This window comes from Mustelus asterias, chromosome 24 (genome assembly GCF_964213995.1).
Source record: "Mustelus asterias chromosome 24, sMusAst1.hap1.1, whole genome shotgun sequence".
Classification (NCBI taxonomy): Eukaryota; Metazoa; Chordata; class Chondrichthyes; order Carcharhiniformes; family Triakidae; genus Mustelus; species Mustelus asterias.
The window spans coordinates 15,998,642-16,015,217 of record NC_135824.1 but is presented as its reverse complement, the minus strand read 5'-3'; the positions used below and the strand labels follow the sequence as shown (position 1 = coordinate 16,015,217).

The window sequence follows — 16,576 nt, the reverse complement described above, 5'->3', positions numbered from 1 at the left end:
GGTGGGCTTTCTTAACTATAGCATCCGCGTGGGGGGACCAGGACAGATTGTTGGTGATCTGGACACCTAAAAACTTAAAGTTCTTAACCATTTCTACTTCGTCCCCATTTATGTAGACAGGGGCATGCCCTCCATTACACTTCCTGAAGTCGATGACTATCTCCTTCGTTTTGTTGACGTTGAGGGAGAGATTATTGTTGTCGCATCAGTTCACCAGATTCTCTATCTCTTTCCTGTCCTGTGTCTCGTCATTGTTTGAGATCTGACCCACAAAGGTGGTGTCATCAACAAACTTGAAAATTGAGTTGGAGGCCATACTATCAAAGGTATATAAGGAGTATAATAAGGGGTTGAGGACATGGCCTTGTGGAGCACCGGTGTTGAGGATGATCATGGAGGAGGTATTGTTGCCTATCCTTACTGACTGCGGTCTGTGGGTTCGGAAGTCTAGGATCCAGTTGCGGTGTGAGGAGCCGAGACCCAAGTTTGGAGATGAGTTTCTTAGGAATAATGGTGTTGAAAGCTGAGCTATAGTCAATAAATAGGAGTCTGACATAGATGTCTTTGTTATCTCGGTGTTCCAGGGTGAGTGCAGGGCCAGGGAGATGTTGTCTGCTGTGGACCTGTTACTGTGATAGATGAGCTGTAGTGGATCCAGGCAGGAATTGATTTGTGCCATGACTAACCTTTTGAAGCACTTCATAATGATGGATGTCAGAGCCACCGGACGATGGTCATTAAGACACGTTGCCTGGCTTTTTTTGGTACCGGGATGATGGTCATCGTCTTGAAGCAGGTAGGGCCCCATCTGGGCCAATTGTTTTCCGTGAGTTGACTTTTGATCTTATATAAGCCCTTACAAGGGTCCTGCTACATTTCTAATTAATGTAGTTTCCCACAGTGGTTATGCATACAAAATAATAAGCTCCAAATATTGTTTTTAAACCACAGGTTAAATAAATATTTAAATGTATGTTACTCACTATACTTATATACTGATTTAGTGGTTTGGATCAGGAATTGGCTAGCTGTAAGAAAACAAAGGGTGGTGGTTGATGGGAAATATTCATCCTGGAGTTCAGTTACTAGTGGTGTTTTGGGGCCACTGCTGTTTGTCATTTTTATTAATGACTTGGATGAGGGCATGGAAGGATGGATTAGTAAATTTGCGGATGATGCTAAAGTCGGTGGAGTTGTAGACAGTGCGGAGGGAAGTGGCAGGTTACAGAGGGACATAGATAAGCTGCAGAGGTGGGCTGAGAGGTGGCAAATGGAGTTTAATGCGGAAAAGTGTGAGGTGATTCACTTTGGAAGGAGTAACAGGAATACAGAGTACTGGGCTAATGGTAAGATACTTGGTAGTGTGGATGAACAGATGGATCTGGGTGTCCACGTGCATAGATCCCTGAAAGTTGGCACCCAGGATTATAGGGTTGTTAAGAAGGCGTACAGTGTGTTAGCTTTTATTGGTAGAGGGATTGAGTTTCAGAGCCAGGAGGTCATGCTGCAACTGTACAAAACTCTGGTGCGGCCGCATTTGGAGTATTGCGTACAGTTCTGGTCGCCGTATTATAGGAAAGATGTGGAAGTGTTGGAAAGGGTGCAGAGGAGATTTACCAGGATGTTGCCTGGTATGGTGGGAAAATCGTATGAGGAAAGGCTGAGGGGCTTGAGGTTGTTTTCGTTAGAGAGAAGAAGGTTAAGAGGTGACTTAATAGAGGCATACAAGATGATCAGAGGATTAGCTAGGGTGGATAGTGAGAGCCTTTTTCCTCGGATGGTGTTGGCTAGCACGAGGGGACATAGCTTTAAATTGAGGGGTGAGAGATATAGGACAGATGTTAGAGGTAGGTTCTTTACTCAGAGAGTAGTAAGGGCGTGGAATGCCCTGCCTGCAGCAGTGGTGGACTCGTCAACGTTGAGAGCGTTCAAGTGGTTATTGGATAAACATATGGATGATATTGGAATAGTGTAGATTAGAGGGGCTTTAGATTGGTACCACTGGTCGGCGCAACATCGAGGGCCGAAGGGCCTGTACTGCGCTGTAATGTTCTATGTTATAGTGCAATTTATAAACTTTAGTTTTAGAGTTCAACAATATAATTCTGAAAAAAATTCTTAAATGTGTCTGAAGAATTATATTGTGAATTACACTGAAGAACATGTACATTTAATTTCCAGTTAAATGGCTGAAAGAATTGGTTTGTGTTTTTGTGAAACACGTCACGTGTATTCTTTTCAACTGTTTTCAAATTCTAATTTGCTATTTTTCCTCTCTTTGATCTAGACAAAGTGAATTCTCTGGATTTGAGCTGCAGTGTTGGCCCTGTGCAAGTAATACTGCAGCCTAACCAAACTGTGGTGTTGGATTGCAACCTACCTGCTGTTGATCAGCCTGCCAACATAACATGGAAGAAAGAGGGAATTGCTGTTGTGGATCAAGGACAACACCATGTATTTCCCAATGGAACACTATACATTTCAAATGTACCAATGGATTCCTTTAGCCAAGCTGGAGGCAGCAGCGAAGGGAGTTATACCTGCATGTCCCAGAATTCATTTGGGGCCATAACTAGTAGGACTGCATTGATCAGATTTTCTAGTAAGTGTTTTTACGTTCATTTTCGATGGCTGTTAAGCGAACATCTTCAAGACATTCACATTTTAGATGACTGAAAAATCATCTAACTACATTTGTTCAATCAATAAAAAATTGGTTACAGGGCTACTTTTTTTTAAAGTTCATTGTATGAATCATATATAATATGATAATACTGGAGTTACGCAACTGCGCACACTCAAATCATTTTGCTCAAAGGGTATTCAATTGCTTTGTAGGTTAAAACAACCATATTGAAAAATCTTGCTGCATTGAAGAAAATGATCTTCAAGGATAAGCCAAAGATGTTTTATCAGTACATTAAACACAAGAGGATATAAGGAAAGAGTAGGGCCCATAAAAGATCAAAAGGTAACCTCTGTGTAGAGGCGGAAGATGCAGGTATGGTTCTTGAATACCTCACATCTGTCTTCATAGATGAGGGTATGTATAATAGTTAAGGAGGAGGAGTGTAAAATATTGGATGCGATAAACATACAGAGAGAAGAAGTGTTAAGGGTGTTGTACCTGTTAATTCTCAGATACTTTTGACCAGTTTGCTTACTCTAAGGTTTTACCCCGGTGTCCTTATTTGCAAGATGGACAAAGGACAAACACAAGTAAAGGTTCAACAAGTTTATTAATAATAACACTATTAACCCTTAAATTACCCACATAAAACAAGAGGATACCCCAGATTCAAGTATACTGCCCGTAAAGATGGTTTGGTTGAACTGCAGGCCCGATTCTCTGAGCCCCTCTGGTCCGTTGTCACGAAGGTGAGTCTCGATGGCAGCTTCTTCCTTCCTTCCTTCCTTCGGTCAGTCTTCCGAATGGGCAAGGCCACCTCCTTTGTCGAGTCTTCGCTGCTGGTCTCTCAAAGTGTGTCCTTTTATCCCCCAGCCTGCTTGCCTTTCCAGAAACTTCTCTGGCTTCCGGCCAATGAGTTCCAGGAGGGGGTTCCAATACCCAGTGGGTTTCTTGATGTCTACCTGACAGGACACCAGGTGTCCCATCTCCCAGGAACTTTCGGTGACAGAAAGTCTGGCCCGATCTGGGCTTCTAACAATAGGGGTGCAATGTTCTCCTGCTAAGTATCGAGTAGAGTGTAACGACCTTTGATGGGTCAGGCCCAGACACGTTTGTGTATTTGTATAATTGGCCTGCCTGAGGTTTGATTGTGTTCGATTTTAATATGCCCAATTCTTTAATTTAGGATATCCAATTTTATCAGCCTTAATACTAGGCCCTGTTTATATCTCCACAAGGGGGATTAGCATCACTCCTTGAAAGTGGACAAATCACCAGGGAAGGTGAAGTGTAACCCAGGTTGTTAAAAGAAGCCAGGGAGGAAACAGTGGATGCACTGACTATTTTCCAATCTTCACTGGCTGCAGGTGCGGTGCTGATGAATTGAATGGCTCAAAACATTGTACCTTTGTTTAAAAGTGGAGAGAGAGGTAGACTGACTAATACCTGTCTAACCTTGGTAGTGGGCAAATGAGACAGGATAAACTGTCATTTAGAAAAACATGGAGTAATCAGGGCAGTAAGCATGGATTTGTTAAGGGACGATCATGTCTGACTAACTTGATTGAACTTTGTGAGGAGGTAACGGGGATTGACGAGGGTAGTGCAGTTGATGTGGTCTACTTAGATTTTATTAATGCTTTTGACATGGCAAACTGGTTTTAAAAAAAGAAAGTCCATGGGATTCAAGGGAATGTAGCAAGCTGGATACGAAATTGGCTCAGTGGCAGGAAAAAAAAGGTAATGGTTGACAGGTGTTTTTGTGACTGGAAGGCTGTTTCCAATGGGGTTCCTTAGGGTTCCTTAGTGCCTTGCTTTTTGTGGTATTTATTAATGATTGGGACTTAAATACAGGTGCCATGATCAAGAAGTTTGTAGAAGACAACTATTTGCCGGATAGCTGGTACTGAGGAAGTTGATTGGGGACTGCAGGAAGATATCAGTGGATTGGTTTGGTGGTTAGAGTAGTGGCAATGAAATTGAACCTGCAGAAATATGAGGTTGTGCATCTGGGGAGGTCAAACAAGGCAAAGGAATGTACAATAAATGAGATGATACTGAGAGGTATAGAGAAAGTGAGGCACCTTGGAGTGCAAGTCCACAAATCCCTGAAGGTAGCAGGGACAGGTCAATAAGGTAATTAAGAAGGCAGATTGGAATACTTTACCTTATTGACCAAGGCATAGAATATAAAAGCAGATAGGTTATGCTACAGCTAAATAGAACACTAGCTGGGCCACAGCATGAGTACTGTACAGTTCAGGTGACTGATTGCGGGGGGGGAAGGAAACGATGCAGATTTAAAGTGATTGAAAAAAGGATTAGAGGGTTTTTAGAGGCAGAGGATGGTATGGATCTGGAACTCACTGATTGAAAATGGGATTAAGCTGGGTGGCTCTTTTTTTGGCCAGTCCAGACATGATGGACAGGATGGCTGATAGGGGGCATAGGTTTAAAATGATTGATAGAATGACAAGAGGACTTTTTCACCCAAAGGATGGTAGGGGTCTGGAACTCGCTGCTTGAAAATGGGATTGGGCTGGGTGGCTCTTTTTTTTGCCTGGCACAGACATGATGGGCTGGCCTCTTTTTGTGTCATAAACTTTCTAAATATCTGAAAAGGAGGAATGTAGAGGGATTTGGGGACAGGATGGGGGAAAATAGCAGTATGTGAATTGCTTCTTAGGAGAGCCAGTACAGACAAGATGGGCTGAATGGCTTTCTGTGCTGTAACAATTCTATGTTGCCTGCTTCCATAAAAACACAAAATCTGAAATGAAAACACAAGTTGATAGACCAACTTTTAAAAAATTTGTTCACGGGATGTGAGCATTTGTGACAAGGCCAGTATTTATTGTCCACTCCTAATTTGTCCTTGAGAAAATGGTGGTGAGCCTCCTTGAACGCTGCAGCCCATGTAGTGTGGATACAACCGTAAAGCTATTAGGAAGGGAATTGCAGGATTTTGATCTAACAACAGTGAAGGAGCAGTGATATAGTTCCAAATGAGGAAGTTGTGTGAGTTGGAAGAAAATTTCCAGTTGATGCTATTTCCTTAGGCCTGTTGCCTCGTTCTACTAGGTGGTAAGGGTCGTGAGTTTGTAAGGAGCTTTGACAAGTTGCTACAGTGCATCTTGTAGATGATGCACACTGCTGCCACTGTCTGCCAGGGGTGAATGGGGGGGGGGGGGGGGTTCAGTCAAGCCTAGATTTGTTGAGCTGCTAGAGTATGAGTAGTGAATTATTCTCTCAGAATACCTAGCCTCTGACCTGTTCTTATAGCAACAGAATTGATGTGTCTCGTCAAGCTAACATTCTGGTCAATGGTAATCCCCAAGATGTTGATGGTGGGGGATTCGGTGATGGTAATGAAGTTAAAAGCCAAGGAAGAGATAGTTAGATTTCCCCTTGTTGGAGGTGGCTATTGCATGGCATTTGTGTGGCACAAATTTTACTTGCCACTGTCAGCCCAAGTCTAAATGTTGTCCAGGTTGTCTTGTGTGCAGGACTGCTTCAGTTTCTCAGGAGTTGCAAAGGCAGTGAAAAAATAGGATCATCAGCAAACTTCCCCACCTCTGACCTTATGAAGGAGTGAATGTCATTAATAAAATTGATAAGGTAGCTGAAGTTGGTTAGCCTTAACATCACCCTGAGGAATTCCTGCGCAATGTCCAGGACCTGAGGTAATTGACCTCCAACAGCAAGAGCTATCTTAGTTTGTGTTAGGTATGACACCAACCATTGGAGACCATTTCCCTTGATTCCCATCAACTTCAATAATACGGCTCCTTGAAATCACACTTTGGTTAAATACTGCCTTGATGGCGCCAGCAGTCATCCTTACCTCACCTCTTCAAAAAGAAGAAATAAAAACCGGTTAGCACCTGGTCTAGGCTTGCTGCTGGACTGTATCCTGATCATCCATTTGTAATGCCAATTCCCATCCTAGCCACTGGTTGCCAGCAGACCACCTCTATACCTCAGCATTCCTTACTGAAAGGAAAATGGTAGATATATCTCAATGGTTAAACCAAAGAACTTAGAAGGAAGTTGGCTGAAACTTGATTTAAGCTTAGTTGGAAACTGAAGAGTACAGTCCAAACTGGAAAAAAGATGGACTATGTTGTGCCTTTGACAATCTCTGGAAACCCTAAAGTCAATGGAGTAACCTTTTGAAGTGTAGTAATTATTGTAATGTAGGAAAGAGAGGCGAACAACAGAAGAAAATGGAGGGATTTGGTAAAGCAGATATTTCAATTGCATTTTGGACTCCAAAGCTTGAGATAATTTCACTGTGGAGAGCAAGCCCAAAACACTAGATGAAGGTAGTGCATGGAACTTGCTGTCTCATTTGGAAAGGGTGTTGAGGATGTTTTATGGTGTTTTTGTCATGGGTGAATGGATATTGCATATGCTGTGGTTGTATGAAGAAATGCAAGATGGACAAATTGGGTAAAAATAGGAATGCTGGAAGCTTAAGTGAATGATTCTTTTCAGAAAGCAAAAGAGGGGAAAATATTTGGGGATAGGGAATGGTACTATGTTTAAACTTGTGTGATAGTGTGCATGCTGGATTTTTTCCAGATTGAAGTGTGTAATGCTGGTAATTAAGTTCTGCTCCATTCTTTTCAAGGCAGAAATTTGACTAAATGAGTGAAAAACCCGTAATGATCTTTAAAGTTTATTTATTAGTCACAAGTAGGCTTGCATTCATACTGCAATGAAGTTACTGTGAAAATCCCCCAGTCGCCACACTCGGCGCCTGTTCGCGTACACTGAGGGAGAATTTAGCACGGCCGATGCACCCAACCAGCACGTCTTTCGGACTGTGGGAGGAAACCGGAGCACCCGGAGGAAACCCATGCAGACACGGAGAATGTGCAGACACCGCATAGACAGTGACCCAAGCCGGGAATCAGACCCAGGTCCCTGGTGCTGTGAGGCAGCAGTGCTAACCACTGTGTCACCGAGCTGGATAGGAAAAATTATGAAACATTAGATGTGATCTTTGTGACAATGCTTGAGAGTACACAGCTGATGTATTTGCTAAGCTGTTTTTATCATGTCCCTCAATTGTAAACCCTTAGAAGAAATTCTGCAAGTGTTGGAAAAAGAAAACGTAGTGTGATCTCTGGAGTTTTAAGCAAGCGGCTTTACATTTTTGTCAGCAGTTACTGATGCCTTTACAACAGTAGTTATTAAGATTTTTAACTTGTATAGTTGGACAGTTTGCCTTTGAAGCCCACTTTAAATGAATCAGTGATTGGGCTTCTCTAGTTAAGAGATTTGTTCAGAATTCAGATGGGAATATGTTTAACTTGTTCTTGCGTTGAGAAGATTTAACTATTAATTTCTTGCAAGAAAATGAGAAGGATTGGTGAGAGGTAGTTTGATAGTTTGCTATACTTTGATCTACTCTATTGTCATCCTGCTGTTTGGACTTTTGAAAACCTTGCTATAATATGCATACATGCAAGATTTGAAAGGCACTAATCCTTGGTAGAGTTCTACTGGTGATTTGATTATAATTTGAAGTGTTACAGACGTCCCATAACTGATTTTGATTTATGACAGGACTATGAGTATCAGAAAATACACAAAGGAGTATTCTAGACCTCCAGGCTATCCCCTATTCTTTGTTGTGCATAAATTTGTGTTCTAAATGCTGTGATGGAGTTTGGATGCTTTACTATCGTTTTACTCAACTTGGATGTAATATTAAAGATGGCAGCAGAATTGCAAGTGATGTAAAGAAATACTGTTGAATTCCAATTTGTTGAAGATTTTTAAAAAAATTATCTTGTATAATCTGTGAAGGAAGTTAGAGCTATATTTTACCATTTCATGATTTTCATGAAAGTAAGGTGGGAATAAGGGTGGTACAGTATCTTTACAAAGCTGTTATAATCTTTTAGCCTATTTACAAATCTTTACAAAGGTATAATGAGAACTTCAAGTTATTTAGCACTGTCTTTATTTTTCATTTACAAATATTGCAGTTAGGACATATCCCATTATGTTTCCTATACCATGTTTTTAAGATTTTCTTTAAAATAAGAGGAAAAGAGAAGCTGCAGATTTCCTTACAAAAGCAATTTGTTTAGTGACTTTAGGATTTATGACAATTCAACCACAATAGTTCAGCAACAGATTAGAATGTGTTGCATTGTATAACACTTCAGTTATGAGAAGTATCATCCAATTTACCATAAGATGTAACAAGTGAGTGGACGTCCAAAGTTTCTTTGAATGTGATTTTACAGGACTTTGGACAAATCAGCAGGTGCAGATCGAATCCATGGGGATAAATGGTAGCTACCAGAAAAGTCCGCTATCATTGATGCTATGCTGCAAGTCCCAGTTTGACAGAGGTTGATGCTTCTGGTTACCTCCTCGACCTCTGTTGCCTTTTGTGTTGTATGTTCCACTCACCATGCACCTCATGGGGAAGGAATATGCTTATTCGTTATGATTCCTGTTTGCTGGCCTTCTCAAGTCTCAATTTTACTGCCAGAAAGAAAAAGCTGACAGCACTGAGTGAGACACATCTTCAAATTTTTCAGCAGCAAATTCACTGGAGAAAAACTAGTCACACCGTTGGTTTGGGGCTGTAATTTAGATGGCTGAAGCTGAGTTTGAGTTTAAAGTTTGGGCTGCTGGAGGACCCAAACAATGACTCTGAACTCCCATGTAAATTTTTTGCTCACCCCCAACCACAACATAGTATTGGATATGTCAACTGTCAGATAAGCCAATTAATGCTGTGTCAGTTAATATCTTCAATAACGAATAATAACTGCTGATTTCTCTGCTGTAGATTTGTTGTGATTCCTGTTTTTGATTCAAGGTATTTCTTAACCTAAATGGATGTCTAGTTATGAACAGGAGGGGCATCACAGTCAAGACCAATCTGTTTTCATCTGACATTCACACTTGCATTATTTCAGCAGACGTTGTGGAATGTGATCAAGAAATTTGGTCTTTTTCCCACCCTGCTGCTGGGATTCCATTTCAGCTTAGCTAACGAGACACACTTAGGGACTGAATCTAGTACTTTCTAGGGTGTATGGTTCAACTATTTATTGGATACATTCACTGAGGAACTGAAGAATACCTGAATGAATAAGTGGGAAGGCTTGTTTGTCTTTACTCTTTCTGTACTTTAGGCATCTAAATAAAGCATCAAATTGGTTACATATGAATTACTTTTGTTTTCTTCTCATCCCTTTTACTTGGTCAAGTAAATTTAAATTCTATCAAGGAAGCATGAATGTCAGGTACAGTTATTTGTTTCAATCCGACCATACTGATGCAATGTGAAGCAGAATAAATGAACACAAATCGTGAATCTAAAATCCTGACTTGTGGGCTGCCCAATGTTTTGCAGTGTTATTGTAGAATGCAACTTCATGTTTCTCAATGCAGCGATCTTCAACATGCTATTAAGAAGCTACAGAAGCTATGTACCTCCCCATGCTGAAGCAAAAGCAGAGGAAATGTTGCTTGGGGCTGCTACTGTAGGGTCAGTTCAAGAATACATTGGATTGGGTCAGCAGCTTATGTTGTGTGACAAATTTCTAAAGGAGGTGTACAATAAACTTGTTTTTAAAAAATGATTTGAATGTATTATAGTATCAGATCAGAGTGAAATCTCAACTCGTCCACGCTGACCAGGTTTCCTCAACTGAAATAGTCCCATTTGCTTGCCTTTCGCCCATATCCCTCAACCTTTCCCATCCATGCACCTGTCCAAATGTCTTTTAAATGTTGTAATTGTACCAGCCTCTTCCACCTCCTCTGGCAGCTCATTCCATATACGCACCACCCTCTGTGTGAAAAAGTTGCCCCTCAGGTCCCTTTTAAATCTTTCCCCTCTCACCTTCAACCCGTGCCCTCTACTTTTAGACTCCCCTACCATGGGGAAAAGATCTTGGCTATTCACCTTATCAATGCCCCTCATGATTTTATAAACCTCAACAGGTCACCCCCTCATCCTCCTACGTTCCAGGGGAAAAAAGTCCAAGCCTCTCCTAATAATTCAAACATTCCAGTTCGCGACTCATGTTCATGTACAGATATTGATATAAGAATTGCAGTTGCAGAAGTTGCATATATATGTAACCATCTATATTTCCCTTGTAGATAGGTCAAATTTAATGATTTTCGAGCTTAAAGATGCTGAATATAACTTTTTAACTTCAGATGTTCTCATCTCCTACTATTCAAATACAATTTTATGTTCTTTTTCTGAAACAGATTTGGCACTAACCACACTGCACTTGTGACCCAGCTGGCATCTTCGATGTTTGATATCCTCTCATAGGGTAGTTATATTAAAATACAGTTGTCAGCAATGGAAGATGTTTCGATATAAAATTAACTTCCAAAAATGGTACAGCGTAATAAAATGAGGCTATTGAGTTCAGTGTAAATTTACATTCTGTAACGAATTTCTTAAGCATTCAAAAAGTGAGCTATGTAATAGCATAAGATGTAATATCAGAAAGGAATTATGTATTTATTTTTTAATCTGAAAAAGGTTGTATGATTTTCTCAAGCAAGTCATTTGACTATGCTTATTCCAGACACTCGCCACCCTCTGTGTGAAAAAATTGCCCCTCTGGACACTTTTGTATCTCTCCCCTCTCACCTTAAACCTATGACCTCTAATTTTAGACTCCCCTACCTTTGGGAAAAGATATTGACTAGCCGATCTATGCCCCTTGTTATTTTATAGGTCTCTATAAGATCACCCCTCAGCCTTCTACGCTCCAGAGAAAAATGTCCCAGTCTATCCAGCCTCTCCTTATAACGCAAACCATCAAGTCCCGGTAGCATCCTAGTAAATCTTTTCTGCACTCTTTCTAGTTTAATAATATCTTTTCTGTAATAGGGTGACCAGAACTGTATACAGTACTCCAAGTGTGCCCTTACCAATATCTTGTACAACTTCAACAAAACGTCCCAACTCCTGTATTCAATGTTCTGACCAATGAAACCAAGCATGCTGAATGCCTTCTTCACCACTCTGTCCATCTGTGACTCCACTTTCAAGGATTTATGAACATGTACCCCTTGATCTCTTTGTTCTGTAACTCTACCCAATGCCCTACCATTAACTGAGTAAGTCCTGTCCTGGTTCAATCTACCAAAATGTATCACCTCGCATTTTATCTAAATTAAACTCCATTTGCCATTCGTCAGCCCACTGGCCCAATTGATCAAGATCCCTTTGCAATCGGAGATAACCTTCTTCACTATCCACTAGGCCACCAATCTTGGTGTCATCTGCAAACTTACTAACCATGCCTCCTATATTCTCATCCAAATCATTAATATAAATAACAGTGGATCCAGCACTGATCCCTGAGGCACACCGCTGGCCACAGGCCTCCAGTTTGAAAAACAACCCTCTACAACCACCCTCTGGCTTCTGTCAAGAAGCCAATTTTGTATCCATTTAGATACCTTACCCTGGATTCCGTGAGATTTAACCTTATGCAACAACCTACCATGCGGTACCTTGTCAAAGGCCTTGCTAAAGTCCATGTAGACAACATCAACTGAACTGCCCTCATCTACCTTCTTGGTTACCGCTTCAAAAAACTCAACCAAATTTGTGAGACATGATTTTCCGTGTTATATACAAGCTGGTCCAGACTGTTCCATACTGTTGTAGTTTACTGAAATACCAGTGAAACAAGAATGTCTATGTTAAAATTTTATATCTCGCTACCGTGGCTCTCTGTTAAATTTTTGGTGACAGATAGCCTTCATGAATATCTAGCCCTCAGCAATAAATATCAAACTCCTCAGCAGAGTATGTAGTGTATGTGCATGAAACCAGTCTCCAAAGTAGGGCGCCAGATCCAACTTTTTACATAAAAGTTGGACGTAATATCTTGGGTGGAAACTATCAGGTACTGTTGGGTTAGTTAATTCACAATCTTACCTTTTTATTCTTTTATTTCAACAAGTCTGAAAAGGGGATCATTAAGTAGCTGTAATTAGTTAATTCTTGATTTTTAAGGAGCCTATTATTCTCCTTTATTCTTTAAATGCTCCACTTAATGGGATGGTTTTGGGTAGTATTGTGTTATCTATAGAAAAGTGGGCATATATGGGGCTTCATCATTCTCTCTTCTCCATGAAGCATGGAAGATGGTGTATTAGTGAAGTAGTCAAAAAGCAATGAGGAAGAACTACTCTGCTTCAGGGATACAAACCAAAGAAACCATGAATGAACTATCTGAGTAATTTATTGAATAATCTGCCTTCATCTCAATGAATGTGGACTTTGGCCTATTCCCAAAATGTAAAATCATTGTATGTGTGTGAGGATCTCATGATCAAGTTTTGGGTTTACTGACGTTAAGAAATGCATTAGAATTTGTCAGAAAAATATTTTTTCTTAAAACGTGTTGCCAAAATGATAAAGATATGTTAACATGATACTAAAATGTGCCTGAAAAGATTAAATTTAAATATAATTTCACCGTACCAAATGAAGATTGTGATTATCATTGATATTCCTGCTTTGAATTTTATGTGAGACAAGACTGAGTTAAATCCAGTCAATTATGATACACTTGCATTGCAAGAAGACAATATAATTATGATAAACATTCCCTTGGACTTAATTATTTTAATGCCTTGAAACATATATTCAGCATGTGGTTATTGCTGTAGCTTAGTTTGATTTATGTTTGGTTACACTTAAAGGAAATTTCTGTTTTGACAGCCTTGTCACGATTTCATCAGCAGCCTGAATCTCAGATAGTGGAGGAGAATGGAATTGCTCGTTTTGAGTGTGGAATTGACGGACTCCCACTTCTGGCTATCACATGGGAGAAGAACCAATCAGCTATTCCAAATGACATAAGGCAAGTTCTCAAACTTAATACTAATGTTCACAATATAATAGACTTAAGTTTTCTTTGTAAACAAAATACCCCATATATTAATTTGGCAACCCATTGGACTATTGTGGCTGAGTGGCAATTGATTTAGAGTTATAGAGGTTTACAACATGGAAACAGGTCCTTCGGCTCAACTTGTCCATGCCGCCCAGTTTTTTACCATTTAAGCTAGTCCCAATTGCCCGTGTTTGGCCCATATCCCTCTATACCCATCTTACCTATATAACTGTCTAAATGCTTTTTAAAAGACAAAATTGTACCCACCTTTACTACTACCCCTCATTCCAGACACTCACCACCCTCTGTGGAAAAAACTGCCCCCTGAACCCTTTTGTATCTCTTCCCTTAAACCAATGCCCTCTCGTTTTAGACTCCCCTATCATTGGGAAAAGATGTTGACTATCTAGCTGATCTATGTCCCTTATTATTTTATAGACCTCTATAAGATCACCCCTAAGCCTCCTACGCTCCAGATTTCTGAAATGTTATGCATTTACTAGTGGTCAATCTGCCGCACCTGCTTTCCTCTCTCTCTCTCTTCTCTCTCTCTCTCTCTCCCCCCCCCACACACACACACACACACACACACACGACCATAGTGCTGACTACTCCCTGAATACCAGCAATCAGAATAACAGAATGCTTTCTGACCAGAAAAGATCAGTTTGAGATACTGAAGGTGCCTACAGAATGTGAATACCATTCCTTCTTTTTCCCCCTCCTTTCTTAATGTGGAATAAAGCTCCAGTATTGGTACCAGCGGCCTTCAGGGCTCATTTATTATCTGTCTGGCCAATGCTAAACAATGTGGCTGTCCGTCTCCAGGGTTTACATATGAGAGAGAGAGAACTGTTTTCTGAAAAATGTTCATAAGAGATCAGGTTGTACACAGGTAAAAATGATAAATCACAGGAAAGACAGCAACATCATAAATAAATTGAGTTGAGTATGAATGGAGTTTAGGTCAAAAAGTGACAACTTAATTGACATTTCTAAGCTTAAAGTCAAATTCTTGCAGTTCAACTACTTGGTCTGTTTCTCTTATTGGATCCCTGCAAGCAATCCTTGAGGGCTTTTAAAGCTCTGTGACTAGACTTCAGGTGTTAGTAAATAATATATATATGTGGAAGTGGGAAGCAGGTGTAGTGCAGCATGAGATTACTGCTAGCCCCGGCCACAATTAGGCAGTTGTGACATTCTTTCTGTTTCAACAAGGACCTGACTTGGTCATTGAAGCTTCCTGATACAAATGTTTAAAAGGATATCAAAAGTTTATTCTTTGCTCTTGGGTCGCTGCAGGAGTGGTGGGGTACAGGTCCCTCTATATTCCAGTCAGAATTCTTAGTCCACAATCATTGGTCTTCGATGATTATAACGCTGAACTTCTAGGAATGACTGATATTGCTGCACATTAGCAGTATTTTGCTTCCCAATTTTGACTCCTAGAATAGGAATTGCCTTGATCAGTATCCCTAATCAATACTTGCGTAACAAAGTTAACCACTGGAATCTATCTAATAAGATAATCGCTCTAACCTTCAGCATTAATTCCATAATTGAGATACTGTTTAAAAAGTGACCTTGCAAAAAAAAAACACTTCTCGGAACATAACACAACTCTGTTTTTGCAACTTGTATTGATCCCCATAGTCCTCACTTGCCTGTCCAGCTCAAATAACCTGTCCACTTGGACAGAATTTAATCCCTTCATTATTAATTGAAAAAATATTCTGTGTAGGTAAGCTCTGGTTTCCACCATCGTTTGAGTTCATTTTGGTTCTAGATTATCAAAACTTACTTAATTCAGGACTGTTACCATTTATATGAGAATGCATGGTACAACATCTGTTTAATTTTCCCATGTGTGTTTTAAGGATATATTGCTTTGTGCCCTTTTTATGAAAGGAGCTATGAAATCTTTGTGTATTTTCAATTGGGGGGAATTTAATTTTGTACCTAAACTTTTCAGCCTTTGTATAACCTCCAGGGTTACAGTATTTTGCAGAGCAGCCAGTATACTGAATATGCTCTCCCTGTGAGGGATGTGTTAGAGCCGAGTGCCAGATTAGAGGAGAGTGCTGCTTTGGAGTTTCTCTGGGGTGGTGCTCTCCATGCTTGAATCATGAATATACTGGTTGCTCTACAATTTGGTGAGTCTGATGTAACTGCAGATTGTTCATCTCTACTAAAAGTTCCATGAGTGTTCTAGTATTGGCCCCACTGGTCATTATTTGTGTGCAAGTCTAAACTTGGAATGATGGCAGATTATTTCACTGCAGGAAGTGTCCCAGTTCAGTTTTTTTTATACTGCTCTCACACACTAAATATGCTTTCAGTAGGCCTTGCTGGATATAATTGGAAGTGTAAATCCTGACTCGTTTCCCTTTCCTTAACCCAGAGGCACAGAAACTAATTGTAGCACCTCTCCTGTCACCTTGCTGGAAATCAGCTAATGTACGATAGGTAGGGAATTACATTTAGGACATTACATGTGTGTGCATGCTCGTTCCGTTGTCCACATGCGACAACCTTTTGTTGATGTTTTGTCTGCACTTCAGTCCCACGCTCCTGATCTACGGACACCCGGTGCGGAGAGGGGAGGGTCGGGATGACGACCTCCTCGTGAACCTGCTCCTGGGCCTGGCGAAACGCGCCATTTACCGGTCCAGGCAGCAGGCGATCGACGGGGCCGTCCATCCTGACTGTCTTCCCCTCTACCGCGGCTACGTTCGCGGCCAGGTGTCCCTGGAGAGGGAGCATGCGGTGTCCACGGGCGAGGTTGACGCTTTCCGCGCCCGCTGGGCACCGCAGGGGTTGGGGTGCATTATTGACCCTAATAATCACATTTTAATTTGATGTTTTTAAGTTTCCTTTGTACTTTGATTTCTGTTCGGGCTGTTCCCCCTCCTTTTTGGGGAGCTGCCCCTTTTACTTTGTCCTGATTTAATCTAAGTTTGTTTACTTGGTTTGGTTTGACCTAAAAAGAGGACAGATACAATATCCATGGTATTTATTACACTGTGTACCA

The 16,576-nt window shown here is 40.7% G+C and overlaps 1 protein-coding gene across 2 annotated transcripts in view; it reads left to right on the top strand.

Moving 5' to 3' along the window:
* igdcc4 (immunoglobulin superfamily, DCC subclass, member 4) overlaps positions 1-16,576 on the top strand; it is a 134,806-nt gene that overhangs the window by 28,862 nt on the left and 89,368 nt on the right. For both annotated transcript variants that reach the window (XM_078241322.1, XM_078241323.1), the window contains exons 2-3: positions 2,288-2,602; positions 13,371-13,512. In XM_078241322.1, the coding sequence (XP_078097448.1) occupies positions 2,288-2,602; positions 13,371-13,512 (457 nt within the window). The remainder of the gene's footprint in view (positions 1-2,287; positions 2,603-13,370; positions 13,513-16,576) is intronic.